This window comes from Sinohyriopsis cumingii, chromosome 7, assembly GCF_028554795.1.
Source record: "Sinohyriopsis cumingii isolate HCF-2022 chromosome 7, ASM2855479v2, whole genome shotgun sequence".
Taxonomy (NCBI): domain Eukaryota; kingdom Metazoa; phylum Mollusca; class Bivalvia; order Unionida; family Unionidae; genus Sinohyriopsis; species Sinohyriopsis cumingii.
In genome coordinates this window covers 81,370,704-81,398,011 of record NC_142967.1, presented here as the reverse complement: position 1 = coordinate 81,398,011, position 27,308 = coordinate 81,370,704, and the positions used below count along the sequence as shown (strand labels likewise).

Below are 27,308 nucleotides of genomic sequence, written 5' to 3'. Positions count from 1 at the left end.
CTTTTAGACCAACTAGACAACATAAAAAGTCTTTTAGACCAACAATACAACATAAAAAGTCTTTTAGACCAACTAGACCTCATAAAAAGTCTTTTAGACCAACTAGACAACATAAAAAGTCTTTTAGACCAACAATACAACATAAAAAGTCTTTTAGACCAACTAGACCTCATAAAAAGTCTTTTAGACCAACTAGACAACATAAAAAGTCTTTTAGACCAACAAGACAACATAAAAAGTCTTTTAGACCAACTAGACCTCATAAAAAGTCTTATAGACCAACTAGACAACATAAAAAGTCTTTTAGACCAACTAGACAACATAAAAAAGTCTTTTAGACCAACTAGACCTCATAAAAAGTCTTTTAGACCAACTAGACAACATAAAAAAGTCTTTTAGACCAACTAGACAACACAAAAAGTCTTTTAGACCAACTAGACAACATAAAAAGTCTTTTAGACCAACTAGACCTCATAAAAAGTCTTTTAGACCAACTAGACAACATAAAAAAGTCTTTTAGACCAACAAGACAACATAAAAAAGTCTTTTAGACCAACTAGACAACATAAAAAGTCTTTTAAACCAACTAGACCTCATAAAAAGTCTTTTAGACCAACTAGACCTCATAAAAAGTCTTTTAGACCAACTAGACAACATAAAAAAGTCTTTTAGACCAACAAGACAACATAAAAAAGTCTTTAAGACCAACTAGACAACATAAAAAGTCTTTTAGACCAACTAGACAACATAAAAAAGTCTTTTAGACCAACAATACAACATAAAAAGTCTTTTAGACCAACTAGACAACATAAAAAGTCTTTTAGACCAACTAGACAACATAAAAAGGTCTTTTAGACCAACTAGACAACATAAAAAGTCTTTTAGACCAACTAGACAACATAAAAAAGTCTTTTAGACCAACTAGACAACACAAAAAGTCTTTTAGACCAACTAGACAACATAAAAAAGTCTTTTAGACCAACAAGACAACATAAAGTCTTTTAGACCAACTAGACAACATAAAAAGTCTTTTAGACCAACTAGACAACATAAAAAAGTCTTTTAGACCAACAAGACAACATAAAAAGTCTTTTAGACCAACTAGACAACATAAAAAGTCTTTTAGACCAACTAGACAACATAAAAAGTCTTTTAGACCAACTAGACAACATAAAAAGTCTTTTAGTGAAAAGCCCATGTTCTTATGAATATCCATGTAATAGGAATAGCAATAAGATTTTCAAGCTGTCACAGCCATATTTCTGAGCATCATCATTTTCATTTGGGACCAACTAGACCACAGAATGAATGTGTGCCAAGTTTCAATGAAATCCTCCAAGTAGTTTAGAAGAATAAACAACAACAAAGAGCAATTAAAAAAGTTGTACTGATAGTATTCTCAAGATGGCCATCAGGGTGGCCATGTAAGGGGTCAGATCAGCACGAATTATATTCAGTCCCAAATTCTCTATATATTCATTACTAAGGCTACAAATATATTCATTACAAAGGCTACAAATATATTCATTACTAAGGCTACAGATATATTCATTACTAAGGCTACAAATATATTCATTACTAAGGCTACAAACATATTCAACAAAGAATTTTCTTACAAACTGAATCCTGTCAATATAGGAGGTAAAAGACATACAGCATATGAAACAATTACAAGTTGATCGAGATACAGCATGAACATTATAATATTTGTCAGCTGTTTAGGAAGTCTAATGAGTAAAAACAATATAACAGCTATAAGCTGTTTATGAAACCTAATGAGTTAAAACAATATAACAGCTGTCAGCTGTTTAGAGAGTCTCATGACTAAAAACAATATAACAGCTGTTTAGAAAACCTAATTATTAAATAGGCATACAAGTTGAGTTTATAATCATTTTGATTAAATGACATCATTTCTGTTATTGTAAAGAAAATTTAGTAAACACTTCAGCTTTATTCACACTCAAGATTAAACAGAGTATCTGCATCTTAAAAACAGACTGGACACAATGTGTTGGATCTATGTTATGGTACACAAAAATTACATAATGTGAACAAGAGACTGTTTAGTATTATGGACTTTTAGAGATAACATGTATGTGTGATTGTTATGTATATTTAATTCATAATAAGTGCCTGATCTTTGTCCTTGATTGAGGATATAGATTTGTGTGTACCTGATGTTTAGAATGTCTGTAAGTTAAGTTATAAATAAGATGTTTACTGATATTCCAGTTCAAGCCCTAACCTTATTTACAAACTAGAATGTTCTGGAAGTGAACTTGTGACCCACATTCTAGCCATTTTATTGTATCTTAGGTTTCTGTGGTAGACAAAATGATTCATTCCTTCATTCCTGTTTTAGGTTCATTTACTGCTATGTACAGATATAAATTGTGAGGAATCATTATGCAAATTATTCATTGGAATTACAAAGTGTTTATTGACTTTTTGAACTAAAACACTATTTTGGGGTTATTGTGAATTGATTCGAAGGCATTATGGATTATATCATTGTGATACATCAACTGTTGGTACAGCAACCTATACAAGACTATTTGTACATCAACACATTCAATATTGGAATTCATTCAGAACACTATACTTTAGAACTTGTGACAGAACATTTATGATTATCTGGCATTTAATTCACAATACTGCAAGTTTCTCTTAAATTTTCACTCTCTAGATTAGAAAAATAATTATCTGTTAATTTTAATAAACTTATTGGTTTCACTTCTTTCTGTTACTTAGTTTAAGACCTAGATTCATAGCAGTCATGAGTAAACAAATGAATTTATCATTTTTAGTCCTTATATTTATAACCATGTGATTTTTCACTGTCTGAATCTGCAAGCACTACTGCAGTTCTAGTTCAAAACTAATACCTTCTTTTTTATCTGGTTACATGGGCCCCACAGAATGAAATAGCCTAATTCTATATCTGGTTACAGGGGCCCAACAGAATGAAATAGCCTAATTCTATATCTGGTTACAGGGGCCCCACAGAATGAAATAGCCTAATTCTATATCTGGTTACAGGGGCCCAACAGAATGAAATAGCCTAATTCTATATCTGGTTACAGGGGCCCCACAGAATGAAATAGCCTAATTCTATATCTGGTTACAGGGGCCCAACAGAATGAAATAGCCTAATTCTATATCTGGTTACAGGGGCCCCACAGAATGAAATAGCCTAATTCTATATCTGGTTACAGGGGTCCCACAGAATGAAATAGCCTAATTCTATATCTGGTTACAGGGGCCCAACAGAATGAAATAGCCTAATTCTATATCTGGTTACAGGGGCCCAACAGAATGAAATAGCCTAATTCTATATCTGGTTACAGGGGTCCAGCAGAAAGAAATAGCATAATTTCACAAACATTTTTGAGGAAATGTTACTGTGCCTGCAAATTCCTTAAGCCTGAGTCTATGATCAAAAAGTTTAACTATGGGACACAGCTTTCCCAATAAGAAGTACACTGAACTGTCTCAATCACAGTTTAACAGCTGCACCAAATAATGTAGATAAAGACATAAACAGAAAAGATTGATCCAACATAAAAATACATCCAACACATATACAGACACATTAAGTACGTAACAGTAACACTGTACAACATGGTTTGTGTGAACTTAGTCAAACATTGGTATCCAGTCACCACAAGTCTTTAACCAGCCTAAATTTAATTAAAACAGTTTTGACCAATGTATCAAGAGAAAATGTTCAGCCACTGTACCTCTTTTATCTGTGGTATGTAGAGGTCATCAGAGTTCTGTTTTCTAAGAATGTTGATCTCACAAAGATAACGATTCTGTTCTTTGATGGCTGTATCTAGTCGCTGGCTCTGCTCTACATTTTCTTCCCGTAGCCTGGAATGAAAAGAAAAAAGAAAATGATTAACTTCTTTCAGCTCTTTAACTATAATTTATGCTTTAAATTGTTGCTAAAAAAAACCCCAGCATCAATGAACAATAATAATAACTAAAAACAAGTCTAAAAAAAACTAGAGATTATCAGCTCTGTCAAAAAAAAAGATAAACCCAAAAACAAAAAATAAAGCTGTGTCTGATCAAAGAGAAGAAAATGCACTACTGTGAAAAGAATCAACTTATTAATTATTGCTTAGTTAGTTATGCTGGTTAAGAGAATTAATAAAAATAAGACGCACATGCAGACCATCTTAATCTCCCCTGGCATATCCTAGTCCAATTGGAAAATGTAGTCCTAAGGCAGTTGCCTTTGGCTGAAAGACACCCATGTCAGGATACGTACAATTTTGTAGAAACTGGACGTAACTGACTTATTTAACTGTGATTCTATTAAAAATAATTTCAGCTGGATTAAAGTGTACTGACCTCTTTGAATGAATATGAAATGTTCATGCAAGGATCCTACATGCTACATTTGGTCAGTCATGGTAAAGCAGTTTTGGAGACAAAGTCTTTACACAATAGTTTTTCTATTCATTATATATTAACAACAGCTAGAAATACTTGATGGGAGCGAAGAATCATTTGTAGGTTTACCTCCTGGTTACTACAGAAATCATACTACAGGGGAAGCCACTCTAAACACAACTCTGACAGCTTGTACTGTATTAAAAAACATAGATACTAAGTTTGATCAAAATTGGCTTTGCTGTCAGTGTTCTCTCCAGCTTTCTGAGAGAAAAAAACCCAGAGGCATCCAGAGTCAAAAATATTTTGCATTTTCCAAGGGCCCTATCTATTATTTATTAACTTTCTACCTGTTTATTACATGTTCATCGACTCAATTACGAACATTTGCACGGTGTTCCTTTAAATCACTGCAATAATTTGATACTAGTAGTTCTCTCTGATACTAAATTATCCTATTATTATCACATGCTTTTATAAAATATAAGAATTTATATACATTACATATCAAGTACATACATAAATATCAAGTACATGTATATGCAAACATATCAAGTATATACATACATATCAAAGTAGATATCAAGTATATATATATATATATATATATATATATATATATATATATATATATATATATAAAAAGTATATACATACATACATATCAAGTATACATACATATCAAGTACATGTATATACATACATACATATCAAGTACATGTATATACAGACATACATATCAAGTATATGGATATACATACATACATATCAAGTATATGGATATACATACATATCAAGTATATAGATATACATAAATACATACATATCAAGTATATACATACATATCAAGTACATGGATATACATACATACGATGTATACATACATACATCTCAAGTATATGCATACATGTCAAGTACATGGCTATAGATATATACATACATATCAAGTATATGCATACATATCAAGTACATGTATATACATAGAATTATACATACATATCAAGTATATGCATACATATCAAGTACATGGATATACATACAATGATATAAACATACATATCAAGTATATACATACATATAAAGTATACACATACATACATGAAAAGTTGACAGCATAAAATCTGAAGAATCTACTAATGAAATGCACATTTCATATGAATATTTTAAAAGTAAACAAATCATTTGTACAGAAAATTAACTGCCTGAAAAACAGCTGGGATGGGTGGGTGCAGTTGGGCATGAATAAAGGTGCTGTGCTTATTCACTTGAATAGGGTTTATTACACAGAATTGCAGATCTTTGCATTAGGTCACCATTTAAATTGGTGCCTGTAGAAAATTAATCTAAGCCATAATATTTTCTTTGTCGCCTAATAAATGTTATTAATTGCATGAATTTTGTAATTATTCTTCTTTACATGTATATTGCTGATACTGTATAATTTAATTATGTGTGCCAAGTAATTAATCTATTATACAAAACAAAAACTGTCAACTTACTCTTTCTTATCTTGATTCCTTATGAACACAAACCACACCATACAAACAAAAAAGGTCTGTCAAAGCTGTTGCTTTGATTCTTTTTATTTACCTTATATATTCAACTTGTTTGATTACAATTTGATAAGAAAATAAATATGTACATTTTCATTGTGAAATTACAAATATAATAATGACATCACAACTCTCAACAAAAAAGTACCCTTCCCCACTGCTATAAAATTTCTGGTTGGAACAACTGGATATAGACAGCTATTTTAGTGAACCTCTCATGATGCACTGTCAATGTATACATGTGCCTTTTCAAATTTTACTATGAAACAGAAGCAAAGGTGCAGCATGAGGAAAATATTTAGACATTTCTACAAAGTTTGATATAAACTGACTGAGTGGCTCAGGAGAAGTTAAAATTGGTTTACCTGCCTTTAGCTACACATGACATACCTATGTTAAGGGAGCAATTCCAGATGCAATTTTGATAAACCATGCCCTAAAAAAACAGTCCTATTGAATCTGTTCAAGTCGAAAATAGTATTTCCACCTGGTTGCTAAAGAAGTCAGTTATATTATTGCTACTGGAGGACCCTGGGCAAAATTTTGATACAGCATGACTTAACAAACATTACTACCAAGTTATATATAAAATGGCTAGATAACATGTCAAAATAGGTTTTCTACCCCGTTGTTAAGGAAGCCACACCATTGCTATGGGAGCCACCATTGCTGAAATTATGACAGAATATGTCCAAAAGAAACATTTATGCTAAAATTTATCAAAATTGGCATAGCCATTCTTGACCTTCCTACTTCCTTTTAATTGCCCCATATTAATTCATTTTACATGAGAACGAGATTATGGACAAATTATTTCCACATGAATGGATATAATTCCTCATTTGGTATTGTGTAAATCGTATAAATATATTAACATTTTTGGTTCAGAAAAAGATGTAACATAAGACACCAATAGGATCTTTGTCAAACAATCTTGCATCATTGAAGATAGCCAACTAGTGTTGTGATGTGTGATTCTATAACAGACACACCAAAGAACCGATCTTACTGACTGAACCAATCTTAAATATTAAAAGACATAAGCAGACATAATTTTGTTTAATCCTGTTGTTGCAGTTTTACTGGGTTAATATTCTTAATTTGGGTCTTTTGTTACATCCATGAAAGGATTTCTCTTTCACATTTGATTTTTTGGAATCCATAATCTCATTATATGGTCTAGTACAATTAATGAATTATGGGTCTTTTCTCCCCCTCCACATTCTGTTATTCTTAGAAATAAGTCACTGCCACTGATAGAAATGTAATGTCAAACATATTTACACTGTATCACTTGTGGATTGGGAACAGTGGGGTACATGTTACATAACACTTATCGGGGGCACCGAGTGGCCGAGTGGTCTAACGCGCTCTCCGTTACGGATCACTGCCATCTCACCTCTGTCTGTGTGGGTTCGAGTCTCGGATTCAGCCAATGTGGGTATGTGAGAAAGCTTGCCAGTAGCTTCTCGTGGATCGGTGGTTCTTTCTGGGGTTTTCCCCGGGTTCTTCCTCCACCATTAATACTGGCCGCCATGTATAGCCTATCGTGTGCTGAAAAATGGCGTTAAACCCTACTACAACAACAACATAACACTTATCCAATATGCCAGGAACAGGAATTTTTTGTACTCATATTGATTGCACATGACAACTCTCTTCTATGAATTTTTTTTCCCTTAACAATTACTGTTATGAAAACTTCCTTGACCTAATACTGAAAAGTGTACATGTAATCGTAACTGAAATCTCATGAGTATGTAACAATAAACATTAACAAAAGTGGTATTGCAGCAGGAACAAAGACTGGAAAAACATATTCTGATGTGTATTGATACAAGATGATACTTACACTGTACAGTTATTAAAATCTTCAGTCTGAATATTTATTAGTCACTTGCCTTTTTATTCCTGAAATTGAGAATTCATCATAGAAAGCTGCTGTGCACAGAGTCTGTTTTTTCTGTCAGTAAAAAAGAAACACTACTGACAACACCCATTCCCATTCTACAAAACTCGTGAAATTTAAAATCAGCCTTCTCACCAAATCCATGTTAATTTTTATTTATCCCATCAGCATCTTCAGCTATTCATAAAATGTATCAATGTAAAGAAGACATATTCCTATCAATTTCATGCAGGTATATCTCCTTGAAAGGTCGTTCAAGTTTGCTGGGCCGGCTAGTAAGTGGTTACCCCATGCCGACATCAAATGGTGTTGGTGAATTCCAACTTTGCGATAGGGGAATGGACTCTGACCCTACTTACCAACATAAATATCCAAATATCAAAAAATGGGGTGACAAGGATCAGAGGAAACTCTGACTAATTTAGAGGCCTACACTTTAGGTGTGTCATGCAGTGGAATATGCTACATTCGGTTTTGATTGGTAGTTATTGTTTAAGTCCAGGGTAAACTTAATCTAGCTTATTCACCAAGTGGTGCACCAGAATTGTACCATTCAAACTTGATCTAAGTGCACAAGATACAAAGCAAAAGTACAAATAGTGCATGAAAACCTTTACAAGATGTCTTTTTCACTAGCCCACAAGATCAAAATAATATTTTACATACATGTGAATCCCAAGAGAGATACAAGTGTAATATTTGCAATTAAAAGGTGCAAAAAGCATAATCTGAGCACAAAAAGTGTAATTAATATATTACTATATATTACTTATCTCAACACGGCAAAGAAGGACAAATCTTGATAGTGATGAACTATGTCTGACATGGAAGGATACAAATTTGCAAATAGTCTGTCATGATAGGCTACTTGGTGTTCTGGTAGATAATAACCTATCATGGACTGAACATATCAAACATACCAGTAAAAAAGTCAATTCAAGTTTATGGCTTCTCAGTAGGATAAGACATTTTCTCCCTGAATGGCACAGGAAACTATTTTATAACAGTTACATACAACCCTATTTGGACTACTGTAGTACAGTATGGGGTAATTCAAATGATAAAAACATAGCAAAGCTGGCACATCTTCAAAAAAGAGCATTTGGGGGTAATATTAATCCAGAAAGAAAGCAAGGAAAGTTTAGCTGGTAGGTTAAAAATATTACCTATTAAAGACTGAATCTGTTTGAGAAAAGCCAAATTAATGCACAGGATATCTCAGAATAGTGCTCCTGAATATTTACAATCACTATTCCAGTATAGGCTACCTGGTAATACTCCCCACCTGCGATCCATGTCTACCAAACAGTATGAAATTCCCAAACCAAATAAGGAGTTATTTAAAAAAAGTTTCCAATACTCTGGAACTCTGCTCTGGAATAATATTCCAGCTGAGATTAGAAATGCCCACTCTATTTCCTTCTTCCAAACCCAATATATCCAGTGGCTTCAGAGATGCAGCTTCAATAAATAAATTCCTTTGTATGAGGGCCTCAAGGTAGATTAGTTTTTAGCTAATTGTGTTACCCTCTTTAAATAAGGTCATTATTATTATTATTATTATTATTATTATTATACTAGTACCAATATTAGTACCCCTACTTTGATGAGGCTATGACATCATTTCTAAAGCTGTTTATTTTTATTGCTTACCCAGATCAGTAGGTCAAAATATTTGGGAAAAAAACGAAAATACCAAGTGGATTAGAACCAGAATACCAAAACAAAACATACTGAAAAATTACTTATACCCTACACTCACTTTAACTAGTCTATATGTTTATGCTGAGATCCACAAATTCTGCATGATGAAGTGTGCAATATTGGATCACACCCATATTTTTGGTTACAAATTTGTAAGGCTATGTTGATTTGTCCTTGTTCTGATTGGACAAGTTTTTAACTTTAGAAAGACCCATCTGCTCTAAGAAGTTTCATCCACAAGTCAAACTGTAAAAACCTGTTCTGTAAATATTTGGTGCCATTGTCTTTAAAAGTACAGACTGGTCTGCTACCCAACTTGAATATTAATCAAATGTGATTTTGGACATCCATATAATAAAAAAAGCTGAAATTTTTTTAAGGAGGGTTTGGGGATCCTCCCCCAACTGGGTCTTGAGGGGTAGTGCCCATGATCCGGAGGTCCAGGCCACCAACCAATAAAACATTTTACACCTGTAAAAATCTGCTCCTGGTGAAAGTTTTGATCATAAAATAAACCAAAATAATCATCTGAAAAACTAATAAACTTACCAGAAATGTTCAACTTGACTTCAATAATTTCACAATATTTATTGTCACATGAATTTGTTCTCCAATACTACTGATGCTGAAGTTATTTCATGTGAATGTCACTGTTCACATTGTAATTAAGTCACAATAATTTGTCAATTTTTGCAGCAAATATATTATACTTCTCTCTTTTCATAACAAATCTGTAAAATAAACACGAAGTACATCAACTATATACAAATAATCCCATACATTCACATGTCTTTATCTCCAATGGACACAACCTGTTGATATGCCAGTTGAGCTCTTTTTGTGTCTTTGGCAAAGATTTCTTTTGCCTTCCTTTTTGTCACCACTGACGTTTTTGGCTCAATGTGCAATCATCTTTTTTTTTCCATCTGAATGAGAGCCTTTTCCCTTTCATGCTGGTGCTTGTATTGGCAACATGCAGTGCACATATTCTGACAGATGGCTACAGCTATTCTCTCATTCAAGAAATCTTACTTTTTATAGTAATTAACTGTACTTTTTCCACATGCCTGAGCTTCAATTTTTCCGTACACAGCTTCTTTTGCAGGTGCTGTTCCAAACTCTTCCAACCACGATTACCGTAATTCAGATCTTTCTTGCTGAGGTCACAAAATGCCAGTCCTCTATCATTCAGTTTTCTTATAAAAACTGACCAACTAAATTTCCATCAACTTTTTGCTCCAGCAATTCCCATTTCCATACATTTTTTAAACCTTTATCTAAACTTTTCATGCCATGGTCTCTCTCAACAACTCGGGACACCATGTTTTGCAAGCATGCTTCTTCTTTCCATTGCCATCAGTTTCCATTACACGAAGATTCATTGGATGAATTTAAACCTTTGACCAATCAGAATACTCTTTACACGAGTCATGTGCTAACTAACATATGGAACGAATAATTTATAAGGGTCATTGCGGAATGGGACCAGACAGTCCATTTTTTAAAAAAGGATTGGAGATGATATAAAAAATGGACTATATCATGAAAAATCTGATCCAAGTCAGGAGAAAAGTGGAATTCAGCTTTAAAACGGAGAAAAATCATGTCTGATCAATATAATGAATCTGCAAGGGAAAGTTTCAAATTAAAGAAACCCATCTGTTTTCTTGGAAATGGGTCATTTGCAGTTGCTCTAAATAGAAAATTAGGAAATTACATGTAGGTATATGCTCGACAAATTAGTTCTTATGCAGTTCTCATGCAGCAGTCCTTCTTGTTAGAATATATACAAATTTGTATGATGAGTGGAATTAAAAATATGTTAATATAAATGATAAACACAACTATTTATTGTTTAATTTTTACATTAATTTTTCATGCATAATCCATTTACAGGCAAGCATAAGATGTAATTTGGCAAAGAATAGCGCAATGTTCATTTTCTGTTTCTGATTTGTCATCAGCTCTAGGTCCGTAAGATCTCTGTTTCTTGGTTCAGCAGCATGCCAGTTTGATGGCATCTCTTGGATTATAAATATCTACATCTAGCAAGGATCACCATCATTAGATCCAAAAATGCAGGTGATCCTTGTAAATTTCTCCAATCTGATTTCACCATTTTTATTTCAATGAACCCTGGCGACTTGCATAGTGTGATGAAGGTTTTTACACATCACTATGAAAGAAGTAACCAATGAGCTTTGGTATTTCTCTGAATACTCTGTACAGAAAGTGCACGTCATTTCCTGGGTCATACTTCAACCATCTGTATTCACTTTCACAGTATTTCTGGTACTTTCTTAGTCTCTTCCCTTGATCATATTATCAAACTCTCTCTTCTGACAGGGGTCAAGCTAGAAATGAATTTTATGGAGAAGCAACTTCTCTGTTTGGACAGAGTAGGTAGAAGTGAGGGCTGAACAGGGAGAAGCGGGAGCAAAGCAAGAAATGCCATATATATGTTTATATATATATATTTTTGTCTTCTCTTACTTGAATTATGTTTTCTATTTTCCAGCATCCATTTAACAACTTTTTTATGCAATACTTTATTTTCAAGTTGAAAAATCAGCATTATGTTATGTTTATCATAAACATATTTTGTGTGTGTATACAAAATTATTATATTGATGCCAACTGTATTCAAATTTGAAAGTGTGTGTTTGGATGGAGATACATGCAGTGTATTTTGCCCATATGACTTTAAAAGAACACTTTGTAATTAAAAGGAGTAATGATATTATAGTTTTTTATGTCAGTAAAATACTTAACAAACAACCACTTGATCTGTTTTTACTTTTTTTTTAACTTACTTTGAAACAACCCCCTATAACATGTACATTGAGCAAAGGTGCATGTAACTTCATACCATATTGTATATCATATCTGTATTGTTGCCAATTAAACACTACCCTTAACTATTCATAGACAACACACTTAAGCATTGATGTTGATACTTGACCAAACTAGACCAATCATTCCAACCAAACTGACACAACCAAAAACACGCATGTTCAATGAAGCACTGGATGACCCTAGAACCTTGCTCGTGACACAGAAAGTGATACATCTGCTGTCCAGTGGCAAAGCTCCTGGTTCAGACTCCATCCCAGATTAAGTCTACAAGGAAGGGGGCACAGCCCAGATAGAAAGGCTCCACCAACTGTTTTTAATGATGTGGCAGCAAGAGATGATCCCCCAGGAATTCAAAGACGCTTCAATAATCAAGTGAAAACCATGATTATGACACACACTATCACGGAATTCTTAGTTGCTGATGACTGTGCCCTCAATGCTGGCCCAAAAGCTGACCTGCAATGCAGCATTGAAAAGTTCTCCAGCTCCTGAACAAGCTTCAGTCTCACCATCAGTACCAAGAAGACTGAAGTCCTGCATCAGCTGGCCCCTAGAAAGCCCTATGTTCAGCCCAACTCAACTTAGTGAACCACTTCACCTACCTTGGCAGCACACTGTCACAGTGTCATTATTGACAACAAGGCGAACCTCCACATTGCCAGAGCCAGCACATCATTTGGCAGACTATATGCCAACATCTGAAATAGAAGAGGCATCAGCATTCCAGACCAAACTTAAGGTCTACAGGGCAGTTGTGCTCCCCACACTACTTTACACATGCAAAACCAATACCACACCAGGAGGGTGAACCACTTTCATACCACAAGTATCAGGAAAATCCTCACATCAAGTGGCAGGACAAGGTTCCAGTCACTGAGGTACTCACCCAAGCAGGTCTACCCAGCATCCACACCACCAGCTGCCTAAGAGACTCTTTTATGGTGAGCTACAGCTTAGGACAGATATCCCATGGAGGTCAGAAAAAATGCTTCAGAGACAATCTGAAAGCTGCATTGAAAGCGTTCAACATAAACCCTAATTCCTTGGAGCAAACAGAAAGCGATCGAGTCACTTGGCATTCCTCCATGCACAAAGGCTCCAAGTTGTGCAAATCTAGCAGGACAGCAGCTGCAAAGCTGAAGAGACAAGCCAGAAAAGTGCATGCCATCAACTCACCTGGAAAGGTACTACTCAACCCACTCAACCCTTATGCAAACAAACATTCTGTGCAAGGATTGGCCTCATCAGGCACCTGCGCAACCAAAGAACAGAACCAGCCTCTCCAACACTTGGATGACTAGAGTGGTCCTCGTCAACTCGAGGGACGAACAACAAAACAGTGGACTACAGGGCTGGTAGTTAGATAAATAATACTAATCTACTGGGTTGGAGTAGGTGCTAAAACTGGTGGTGTTGCTAAAAGAAGTGATTTGTGTGATTTGGATTTTTAACATAGCTTTAACAATTTTTCAGTCATATTGCTACGATGTCTGCAGCGTGGCAGTTTATAGTGATGTCCAGCACTGGGGCATCATGCCGCAGACATGTAGCATGATGTCCCACCCAGTCACATTATCCTGACACCAGGCCGACCAGTCCTAACACTGACCTCTTAATGCTGAGTGCCAAGCGAGGTAAAAGAAGTGAACACCTAGCAATAGAGGAAATAAAATAAATCTGGCTACAGATTACTCAAAAAAAGGGTAAGCCCTACTTAGTTTGTTTTCTATACAGACGTCCGTCATCACATATTGATTGGTATGAATAATCTGAACTCAATAATCAAATAAAAGTAAACCGGGTGCTATATATATGATTAATATTTAAAATGTACTAAGTGCTTCACCGGCCCAATTACGGTAGATGTACAAATTAATTCTGAAATTTTTTTATTGGAAATGAAAAGCAGGGATGGTCGTCTGACCAGAACTACATGGGGGGGGGGGGGCCTTACATATCAGCTATAAAAAAAATTGCACAGAATTGCAGATGGGGCAGTTTTAAACAACAAAGATTTTATCGAGTTCATTATTTTAATTATGGGTTTCAAACTAGTTGTGTTTTTACAACTTCAATTGGGTAGCTGGTGAACACATAAACCTTTACTCTACAATCTTAACTATTAAAATGTATGCCATGCCTTGGAACAGCTGTCAACAATTAAGAGATAAAGCGTAACTTTGGACGAGCTTAATGGCTGTTTTATGGCTATTCGCAACAGGATCGAGTACAGTTATTGCAACTGTACAGAGAACATCAAGAACTCATCCTTATCACAAAGATTATAATGATAACAGTAGACTTGACGCACAATATTAAAACTATTCTGTGTGCTTTGAACTCAAACATTATTATGCATTTTTGTTAAATTTATAGCATATGATATGCAAACACTGCTTATATTGACCTGTCTGCTGAGAGAAACAAGAGGAGGACTTCTGTTTAAATTACATCAAAATAATTAAATGGTTACTGAAGCATAGTGGTTACCAGACCCATGTAAGAGTAGGAATCTACCATATAAAGGCATAAATGAAAGAAAAAAGTTAGAAAAAAAATGACAGATCTAAATAAAAAATAGATTTGATATTAGTTTTCAGACTGATCCTGCAATTTGCCAGTCATCCCTTGGCATTTTTTCCCAGCTTCTAAAGCAAATAAAAAAACACAACTAAAATGGATTTTCTGAATATTGCAATGAGTGTGGATTAGATTTAATTCATTAGTTCTATGGGACACCATGAGGAATCACAATGATTTCTGTATGTTTTATTCATTGTAATCACTTAACTGTCTATTTGATACCGACTAGACAGTGTGATTCATATATGGCTAGAATGCATGTACAAAATATTTCTTAGGAATGTCAAGATTACATGTATACCCAACTATAAAATCAATGTCAGACTGATTTAAAGTAAATGAACATTAAGTTACCATATATACTCACACATAAGCTAAATAATTTAAGAAATTTTACCTACAATGTACATGCAGTGGCGCCATTATGTAAATATGTTCACTAGCCTAAACGGGGGCATTGAACCAAACTCTATTGTTGTTTTTAAACTTTACTGCTGTCATACTGGGATCACATTTTAATGAGTTAGGTATTTAGTTTCAAGGCAAAATAAAAACTGGTGCACTGATGCAAAATTCTAATGTAATAACACATAAGCAATAAATAACCAGTCTCAAAAGGGAGAGGTACTGTGTCGCAACCAGTAAATACTCAATTCTTGTCATCATCTCATCATATTATACACCAAACTAAATTAGGAAGAAACAATAAGAAAACAGAAAAGTAAATTTAATGACTTTTTAAACAAATTATATTAACATATAACATTTCCCTACTATAATCATACACGCTAACCATGAGAGAGTTATACATGTAACATTTTCTTATATAAATTTGCCTAAATAAATGCATTTAGAACTTACTGCATGCATCTTGTGTTGTTGCCTCAGACTTGTGTCAGCTTGTGCGCAGGTCATACACTTTTTAATGTTTTTACTAACTTAAATGCAAACTAACTTATATGTGAGTACTGTATATGTGGTAAGTAAAACTGGTTTATATTAAAAATATTAAAAACTCTCAAGGGCAACCTTTTGGTGAGTGAACAAATAGAGAAAAAATGTTAACCGTACCAACTGACCCTAAATTTATGTGAGTATTGATCTGAAATGGGGGGGGGGGGGCCTAAAATCCTTGAAAAATAGAATGCATAAAAGTTAGCCAGTATACAAAAACCTGTCACAAAAGTTAAAACTATGTATCATTTACAAGAATTTTCATGCACTCTGAGTCCTTGTTGATGGACTGGTACCCTTCCAGATTCTAGCTGGAACACAGAGATCATTTCTGCATTTTGTGAAACAAATATATACATTCTTCTCTCATGCAACATAAAGGTCCAACTTACCTGCTTATTTCACATTCCCGCTGGAGCAGCAACTGTTTCGCTTGTCTCAGTTGGTGTTTTAAATCCCTAAGTGCTGTAATGTCTTTCTGGAAGGGAATCTCCTCCTCTGTAATACTATCACAATTTTTATCCATAACATCACCATTAATATCACAGTGTGCTGATGTCTGCGGAGAACACTGAAGAGTGGCATCAAGTTCTGACAATAATTCCTCTTCGGAGTCATGACTAACGTCAATGCTGCAAGAGGAGAGATCACTAACCTTCAGCAAAACATTCGGTCCCTTTCTACCCTGAGCTAAATGCATTGATTCCGAGGATGTCAGCTTCCCTACAGAAGCATTTTTTACTCCTAAGAGGGAGCTATCTGTTCTCTCCTGAGGAACTGAATGCTTGGGACTAACATATGCATCCTTATTTAAATCAGTGGATACATTTTGGCAAGTCAAAGTGGCACATTCATTTCCTGTGTGACTAACCTTATCACTAGCCACAAAATCACTCTCCGAGTGATGTACATTAGCGGCATCAACATTTGCGGCCTTCTGGTTAGAGGATGTACTATCCTGAATGTCTTTCCTATGAAATGCACTCAAATTACATTCACGACCATTTGGTTTCCTGTCATTATTTCTTTCTTGTCCATTCATTTCTGCATGTAATAATGATCCTTGTGACAGTACCAGCCTATCACCCTGAACACTACAAGAAGCCTCTCCTGAACTGTGATCACTTTCTATTCCCAATGACTCAGATGCTTGCAAATAACTTGGTCTATCAGACTCTCCCATGGGACAACCATTCACTGAAACGTGAATATTTAATGATCTGCTTGATTCACACACTTCAGACGACTCCACTGTGTCATTTGGCACTGCAGTGTTTGCATCTGTTGAACTCTGATCGCATTCTGGCTCGCAGAGCTCACGATCCGCTTCAACATTCCTGCCATGTGTCACTACTACATCTATCTCATCCTCTGGCATACAAAGCCCATTAGCCCCATTCTGGACAGCATAAGGTTCTTGTGGCTGATTTTCTATTCGATATGCACCCTGAAGACAACTTGGGCTCACACTGTATGACTTCACTGAATGACAATCTGACATTCCTCCTGCATCTTTAATGTTGTCTCCAGAACAACCTGAACACAATTGGGCCTCTTCATTAGAAGAGGATACTGTTTCTATACCAGACACTTGATCTGCCTCACATGGCTCTACAGTTATCCCACCCTCCTCTCTTTCTACCTCACACATTTCCTCCACACATATCCCATCCTCTGCATCACTTGCATTGTCCTCAACTTCTGAGTTTGAATTTCTATCATCTTCAGGAATTCTGTTGGTGTAATCCATGCCAGTATCCTCATTAACACTAACTGGAGAAACACACAAACTTCTCACTTCGCCCACTACTGCACTTCTGTTTGGATCTTGTCTTGCATGAGAATTACTGATATCACCTTTATTGTCTCTGATGTGTGAACTCAGTGCTGCTGTTGAGCCTTCTTGTTCATGATTTCCATAACAACCAAACTCTGACTCAGGTTCAGGGTTGCTCTCCTGGGACTCTGGAGGTACTGGATGTGATGAAACTTGGACTGCATCCCAAACAGTTGTGCCTTCTACCTGGAAATCCTCCTCTGGTTGTGGGTTTTCTAACAAGTCCCCACTTTCTGGGTTATCAGCATTTTCTAATGGGTCACCATTCTCTGGGTCAACATTGGACATGTCGCCACGCCTCTGGAAGTATAGAATTTATGTAAATCATTACCTACACATACCTGTGAAAAAAAGTTTAGTGTTAAGATTTGTCTTAAACTAGATAACAGAAAAGTGAAACCAACATGTTTTCCCTAAAATACAAGGTGAAAATTTAAAAAAGATCTTATATCACAAGTTCCAATGTATGATGTTTCAACTGAATTCCAGTGGTATTCCAAATAAATTCTGACACTGAATGTGCTTATGTGCCTGTAGTCTCAAATATGCTAATATGCAAATGGCCTGGAATGTGGTCTGAATATCTGACCTTTCACCCGACTCCCTGGGAGCACATGGGTAATTAGCCGAAATACCCCCCTCCTGCACATAGACAAGAAACTACCAAATTTTATGAAAATTTCCATCCAGTGGTTTACAAAGAACTACATGTAAATGGATGGTTGAACAGACAGAAGGACAGCAGCTCATATCACTAACAATAAAGCATGGGGATAAAAAGAGCATTAATTTTAACAAAAACTCTTTACAACAAGCTCTGCAGAAAATACCCTTAGCACCCTGAATTGCTTATCGATACAAAACAATGTGTGTTCATTTCTTAACCTACAAAATAAAACGTATAATTAAATTTTTAAAATGGCAACATAATACAAGTTTTACTGCAATAGTAAAGTCATTGAATCAGAACTACACATACAGTACAGGTATTATGAATGACCTGATGACCTCAGAGTTATCAAAGAGATCTGATACAAACAAGCAAGATTAAAAAGTATGAGTAAAATACCATATAATATTTATAACATGTGCATAAATGAAAATACCAACAATAATTCCAAGACATAAAATGTGAACTTCTTACAATCATTCTATGCCTAAATAAGTCACATGGAAACTTCTTACAATCAGTCTATGCCTAAATAAGTCATATGGAAACTTCTCACAATCATTCTATGCCTAAATAAGTCATATGGAAACTTCTTACAATCATTCTATGCCTAAATAAGTCACATGGAAATTTCTTACAATCATTCTATGCCTAAATAAGTCACATGGAAACTTCTTATGCCTAAATAAGTCATATGGAAACTTCTCACAATCATTCCATGCCTAAATAAGTCATATGGAAACTTCTTACAATCATTCTATGCCTAAATAAGTCACATGGAAACTTCTTACAATCATTCTATGCCTAAATAAGTCACATGGAAACTTCTTACAATCATTCTATGCCTAAATAAGTCATATGGAATGGACAGTACTTAATCCTGAACTTGAACTTAAACTTAGAATCCAGTAAAATTGTTGGGCTGAAATTTAAATCCAACCAGAAATCAAGTAATCAAATATCTTAAGTCTTGGCTTAATTTTAAGACTCTTATTGATGAAATTGCAGACAGGTTAACTATCTTTTTACCACTATTAACCATGTTTATATGTTTTACTCTTGGAATAGTATCTTTCCTCTCTTTGAATAATCATCCCTATGTGACTTGTAATTAAATCTGGTTGAGACGCATAAATATCAGAAGTTTCAAGTTCATTTCACAATGGACATATGTGTATAATACATCAAAAGTTTCAAGTTCATTTCACAATGGACGTATGTGTATAATACATCGAAAGTTTCAAGTTCATTTCACAATGGACGTATGTGTATAATACATCGAAAGTTTCAAGTTCATTTCACAATGGACGTATGTGTATAATACATCGAAAGTTTCAAGTTCATTTCACAATGGACGTATGTGTATAATACATCGAAAGTTTCAAGTTCATTTCACAATGGACGTATGTGTATAATACATCGCAAGTTTCAAGTTCATTTCACAATGGACGTATGTGTATAATACATCGAAAGTTTCAAGTTCATTTCACAATGGACGTATGTGTATAATACATCGAAAGTTTCAAGTTCATTTCACAATGGACGTATGTGTATAATACATCGAAAGTTTCAAGTTCATTTCACAATGGACGTATGTGTATAATACATCGAAAGTTTCAAGTTCATTTCACAATGGACGTATGTGTATAATACATCGAAAGTTTCAAGTTCATTTCACAATGGACGTATGTGTATAATACATCGAAAGTTTCAAGTTCATTTCACAATGGACGTATGTGTATAATACATCGAAAGTTTCAAGTTCATTTCACAATGGACGTATGTGTATAATACATCGAAAGTTTCAAGTTCATTTCACAATGGACGTATGTGTATAATACATCGAAAGTTTCAAGTTCATTTCACAATGGACGTATGTGTATAATACATCGAAAGTTTCAAGTTCATTTCACAATGGACGTATGTGTATAATACATCGAAAGTTTCAAGTTCATTTCACAATGGACGTATGTGTATAATACATCGAAAGTTTCAAGTTCATTTCACAATGGACGTATGTGTATAATACATCGAAAGTTTCAAGTTCATTTCACAATGGACGTATGTGTATAATACATCGAAAGTTTCAAGTTCATTTCACAATGGACGTATGTGTATAATACATCGAAAGTTTCAAGTTCATTTCACAATGGACGTATGTGTATAATACATCGAAAGTTTCAAGTTCATTTCACAATGGACGTATGTGTATAATACATCGAAAGTTTCAAGTTCATTTCACAATGGACGTATGTGTACAATACATCGAAAGTTTCAAGTTCATTTCACAATGGACATATGTGTATAATACATCGAAAGTTTCAAGTTCATTTCACAATGGACATATGTGTATAATACATGTGTGCTATTAACTGTTCAGACTCTACAGTGCTTGCCAGCAAAAACAGTCATTTAAATAAGATGGTAAAACTGGTGCTGTAGTTATATATATATTGATCCTTTTGTTATGCTCCCAGTGTCCCATTCAGATCAATAAGTCTAATATTTGCACTCATGTTTGTTTTGGTGACTGTCAATTATTACAAGGAACAGCTTGCCAACATCATTATTATTGTTTCTCTTTATCATGTCCTGAACCCAGATACTGTGCATTGTTCCTGCTTTATGTACTGCATGGAAAGTATCACAAAAGCTTTTTACTAAATATGAAAATCATTCAAAAAGCATCACTGTCACACGCTGCTTGTAAAATGGGAATAATGTTTTACCCAATACATCATACATTTCATATCTAACATTCTGAGATCCTACTTTACTGCATCAATGTACATGATACTGTACTACCACTATGGTGACTCTCAAGCCTAATAATTACTTATTCTGCTAGGTATTAAAATAAAGGACAAGACAGTGTTCCATTAAACCTTTTCTTCTTGTAAAATTACTACAGAATACCAATATAGCTGCAAGTCAAGGTAACTTGGTACTGATTTAAATATCACACTGCTGTCAATATTTTTCATTCTTTCTAAACACTACAGAGATAGTTAAGTGGCTTTCAACTTACATGTAACTGCAGATGCATGTGTTCAGACTATCCAACACTTTGTTGTTGTTGTTGTTGTGGGGTGTAACGCCATTTTTCAGCACACGATAGGCTAAACATGGCGGCCAGTATTAATGGTGAAGGAAGAACCCGGGAAAACCCCGGAAAGAACCACCGACCCACGAGAAGCTACCAGCAAGCTTTCTCACATATCCACATTGGCCGAGCCCGAGACTCAAACCTTAATTTGAAAATGGATTGTGGCTGACACGTCCTCAAGTTTGAGGAACCAGATTCACAAAAACTGTCACTGTACTTGCTTATTATAAAGAACACAAGTCTGATAGTCTTACCGTAATTTGGTAGGAAAGAAATAAATATTTACCAGTACCAACTGAAATCTTTCCATAGAAACAGCAAAAGGCAGTTTAGAGGAAAAATAACCCATGACCTCAACATTACAAATCAATGAATAAATACAATGGGATTCCATTAACAGATATCCTGGCATATTTATATACCAAACTTCTCCCTGATGTCCAGAATTCTATGAGCTCACAGCCTAAGGGATTTTCCTCTTCTATTACTTTTCTGCCCAAATAACACAAACATCATCCCAAAAATTCTTAAATCCAACAAAGTAAACAATGCCTACTCACTTTATCATTTGCTGTCAAGTCCTCATTACCATGTCAGCCTAATGCGGACATTGATAAAAGTCCAAGCGGCTTGGCAGATTGTTCATACAAGTTATTTACGGTTCCAGTCAGCCTATCTACTGCCACTAACACTCAACAAAGTCACTGCAAACCAGGTACTCAGGAATATACATGATGCATCTCTGATTTCATCCAAAATAACTGCAAACATCAATAATCATGCTGGACCTCAGATCTCATACACAAAGTTCTGACAACTAAATATATATCAGCAGACTTTTTGTGAGTATACTAGTCACATTCTGCTCTAGTGGTACTAGCACTGATCAACCTGGTTGAATAGTATACATGCCATCTTAAGACTGATCAGCCTAGTTGAATAGTACACATGCCATCTTAAGATTGATCAGCCTGGTTGAATAGTATATATGACATCTTAAGACTGATCAGCCTGGCTGAATAGTATACATGCCATCTTAAGACTGATCAGCCTGGTTGAATAGTAAACATGCCATCTTAAGACTGATCAGCCTGGTTGAATAGTAAACATGCCATCTTAAAACTGATCAGCCTGGTTGAATAGTATACATGTCATCTTAAGACTGATCAGCCTGGTTGAATAGTATACGTGACATTTAAAGAATGATCAGCCTGGTTGAATACTGTACATACCCTTGAAGACAACCTCACCCTTTTTATTAAGGAATACGTTTTAATTGCACTAGGTTGTCTGACAAATTATAATAAACTTACGAGTTGTGTATGGTCTTCCATTAACAAATTTATTAGCTGAACAAATCTTTTTCTTAATCCAACAATGTACACCATCGGAGTATTCCCAATTTTATTCTATATATGAATAGCCCTCCCTTGTTATTACATGAAAAATGGGATAACTGCTGACAGTCATCTTACAAACAACAATATAGCAGGAAGTGCAGTACATGTTCGACTGAGGTATAGTGGAAATGTATCTTACAAGGAAGAAAAAATGTAGACTCAAATGTTGCAAATTTGACAGGGAAATGGTTACTCAAGCATGAGGAATTCAAATTTGACAGCAGAATGGTTACTCAAGCATGAGGAATTCAAATATGACAGGGGAATGGTTACTCAAGCATGAGGAATTCAAATTTGACAGGGGAATGGTTACTCAAGCATGAGGAATTAAAATCTGACAGGGGAATGGTTACTCAAGCATGACGAATTCAAATTAAATAGAAAAAAGGATGATACTGATATGTGTGTTAATTTTTTTTAAGTGATCAAGAAACAGCCAAGATATTTTTGACCCATGTTTTTTTTCTTCTTCTCAATGACTCCACTTCTGACCCAAGAGACCCCCTTTTTTCATTTCCAGAATGAACACAGCATCTGCAGAAAGTTTAACCCTGAATTTGTCTGTGCCAATAAAATCCCAAGCAAGATTTGTCAAACACCCTAATCTCCTTAAGAAGATCTTGTTAAAAATCCATTATTTAAAAAACATTTTCAAAAGGGTTGATTTAAATTTTGACAAAAGACCTTCAAAATTATATACTGTTGCATAAACAAGGACTCAATTTTCTGTAAAATCAACTTGTCTTCTTGTAATTCATGAAACCAGTGCCCAAACCTGTACTGATACAGGGGCTCAAATAGTTTTTTAATATATAATACAAGGGACGACAATTCCTCATATCAGCTCCAAGATTCAGCAATTTGGACTACAAATCTGGATTAAAACGAATAGCAGTCCGTTTTCTAATCCGGGTTTCCACAGAATATTTTCACTCTTTTTCTCATATTTGGACCTTTAGGTTGGGGTATGGGGTCATTGCAATTGCATATCGAAAATACGGAATTTGCCGCTGCAGTGCAGTAGTGATATAAGGTAGTCGCTTACCAGCAGGACTAAAAAATTTAAACTTATGTTATATCGACTTACACCTGCATGAAATCAATAGAAAAATTATTTATTTTCACGTTATATCTTTATTACACTGACAGACTAGACCAAACTATGGGATTTATGAAACCTGACCCGGTACTCACCATTTGCATTACTAGTCACTTCACGAATCTCAAATGACAACATCTAAGTCCATTAGTCATGTCATATCAACAACAAACTCCATTTTAATGTTGTTGTAGAGAAATTCAATTATATTAAATGAAAGTCAGAAACTTTTGTTAAAACCAGCAATCTGGCCAGTTTAATTTACCAAGCAGAGAGCACATGTCAACATGGTAGTCCCGTGATACAACAAAAATCCAGATGTTGTTCTTGAAATATACAAATATGGAAAACTTTGCGTTCTTTCCTTTTTGTATTTTGATTATAATCACTATACAACTTTCATTTAAATTTTTATTTTATTTTTTCTCTACAACATTTGAAAATGTGGGTTGCTAGACTTGTGTACTCATGTGACTAGCAATGCAAATCTTGAGTACCAGGTCACATTTCATCAGCTCTGATTTTAATACTCACAATTTCTGAGACAAATAATTTTCATATCCGTTTCATGCATGTATCACTCGATCTAACAACGTTTCAAGTTTGCTAGGCCATCTGGTAAGTGGCTATGCTTTGCGAACACGATGTTTGCCTCTTGTGATACTAGAGTGGTTTTCTTAGCTTCCACGTAAGGAAAGATATGGATATCAAGCTGACTAAATATGGCCACTGTGTTAGTATGGAGACTTTCATTTGGTTTTAAAAGCAAACATATTGTTATGGACCCACACCCCAGCAATAATCAGTTCAGAAATTATAAATTAATTTAAGAAATATCTAAGTTTTGTGTACTTTTATATCAATATGGCCTTTAACTTAAAAAATCTATAGGGTGTTACAAATTGAGGTGGGGGAGGCAAAAACTAGAGCATCTACCCAAATTAAGTTTTGTGTACAATCAGTTACAATTCATCATAAAAAAAGAAAATAAAGATGGGCTTGTTTTTAATTGTGCACACTCAAACTATTCAGGAAACATTCCATTTTAAGAGTCATAAAAAAACAGGTTTCAAAACATCCTGGAATGCAAAAAAAAGTCAATTGTTTTTTTAAAACTGAATATTCACAAAGCATTTCTATAAAACCATATGTAAGACATGCAAATTTCAGCATAAAATAATATGAGACAATAATTTGAAAAAGTGACAAAATACCAATATTAAAAATGGCGGATGGTGCATTTGTTTGAATGCTACCAGTGAATTTCAAAAGATATCATTATGAGTTAAGTTTTTAATAAAGCACACTCAAATCATGCAAAAATCTGCATTGCCTATATTCTATAATTCTAAAAAAAATCTTCCACTATTGCTACCTAAACATGGGTACATGAGAGAGAGAGAGAGAGAGAGGGAGAGAGAGATTGCATCGTTTCCTTTAACTACAAAATATGAATGTAAGAAATCGATATGGGACATACTATTCGTCTGCCAGAACCGAAAAAAAAATTAATCCTGTGACGTTACACGCATGCAGTTGTTCTGACACTGACTGAAACGGTTTCGAGTCTGATTAGAAAAAAAATCTACTTGACTGAAAGCTCTGCAAATACCACTCTCAAAAGAATCGGTGATGCTTTTTTATTCGCTATTTACCTTATATTATTGGCACAACATAAAAATCACATTATTTTCATTTTCAAGCTGACTGGACGTGGTACCGACCGTTCATGACAGTTGACATCTCTCTGCCAACTTTACAAAATGGCGAGCTATTTGCTACATCACATGATCAGTATTTTCGGAATGGCTCTCGATTTTGCTTCGTTCCGGATAATGTTCTGTGTGTAAAAATCAAGCTTGGTATATCGGAATAGATTATTATTATTATTATTATTATTATTATTATTATTATTAAAATTAATTAATTTATATGTAAGTTCACTAGTCCCAAAATAAATAAAGAGAAGAAGAAGAAGAAGAAAATCATTCTACCGGGAATATTAAGAAACTCATTGCAGTACTTGTAAGAATATTTGCAAACATTTTGTAAATATTCGCAACTCTTGTTGATGGAGTCGTAATCATGTATGTTGTATGGCTGACTGGCTAGATAAATGGACAGAAGACTGGATTTAGTCGTCCTTACTCCGTCCTAACTCTTACTTACTTTTCTATGTAGCTTAGGCTTACGTAGTATAATGCAAATATTTTCTATTCTTGTTTGTGACTTGACAAGAGATTTATATTAGTTATAAAGTTGCGTTTTATTAAGAAACATTTAGTACCACATGTTTCTTCTCTGACACAGGTAGGTTCGCTTCTGAACCTGGTAATTGCTTTGCAATGTTATGCCGATAATGTAAGTTGTATAACTTACCGTATATTAATGTCATTACGTGCTATCGTATATGCCCGTGTCATGCATATTACACGGTGTTAGATGTATTTTCGACTGATCGGAGTCGCAGCTGCAGAGCTTATCGGAGTCGACGTGGTACCAGCTATAGAGCTACCCAAAGAAGCTGACGATAGCAGCTGTAAAGCTGAACCATAGCAACCGTAGAGCCGAGTGAACAGTGTTGCTGGTCAAGTAGCAGATGATAGTAGTGAAGTGGGGCACCCTAGCCTCAATGGAAATTAGCATTACAGGACCCCTTGGGCAAATCTAGCCTCAATGGAAATTTAACATGGGAAAAAATCATGGGCAACTCTAGCCTCAAGGGAATTTAACATGGGAAAAAATCATGGGAAACTCTAGCCTCAAGGGGAATTGAACATGGGAAAAAGTCTTGGGTCACTCTAGCCTCAAGGGAATTTAACATGGGGAATAGATCGTGGGACTGTGTTGGGACAATGGGAAATTTAACATGGGGAATAGATCGTGGGACTGTCTAGGGACAATGGGACATTTAACATTACGGAAACCCTGGGGGATATAGCCTCAAGGGAATTTAACATGGGAAAAAGTCTTGGCAACTCTAGCCTCAAGGGGAATTTAACATATGGAAATTGAACATGGTGGGTCTGTATAGCGTCAAGGGGAATTGAACATGGTGGGACTGTCTAGGGACAATGATGGTAGAGGGCCAAACACAACAGAGACAGAGACACACATACACTAGTAAAAGCCTGAGATTTATATATAAAGCATTACCAAGACCTGAAATTTTGCTGGGGTGTTCAAAACTCTGCATAATTGTAATGATGCTATAAATAGCTATAATCAAGGAA

At 35.0% G+C, this 27,308-nt stretch overlaps 1 protein-coding gene across 1 annotated transcript in view; it reads right to left on the bottom strand.

Moving 5' to 3' along the window:
* The window catches only part of LOC149795622 (coiled-coil domain-containing protein 186-like), a 91,581-nt gene extending 65,747 nt beyond the window's left edge, over nucleotides 1-25,834 (bottom strand). Inside the window, exons 1-3 of the mRNA XM_089965453.1 lie at nucleotides 25,731-25,834; nucleotides 16,356-18,100; nucleotides 3,744-3,876 (exon numbers count right to left, since the gene is read on the bottom strand). Of these exons, the coding sequence (XP_089821579.1) occupies nucleotides 3,744-3,876; nucleotides 16,356-18,088 (1,866 nt within the window). The 5' untranslated portion in view covers nucleotides 18,089-18,100; nucleotides 25,731-25,834. The remainder of the gene's footprint in view (nucleotides 1-3,743; nucleotides 3,877-16,355; nucleotides 18,101-25,730) is intronic.
* Nucleotides 25,835-27,308: the final 1,474 nt, after the last annotated feature.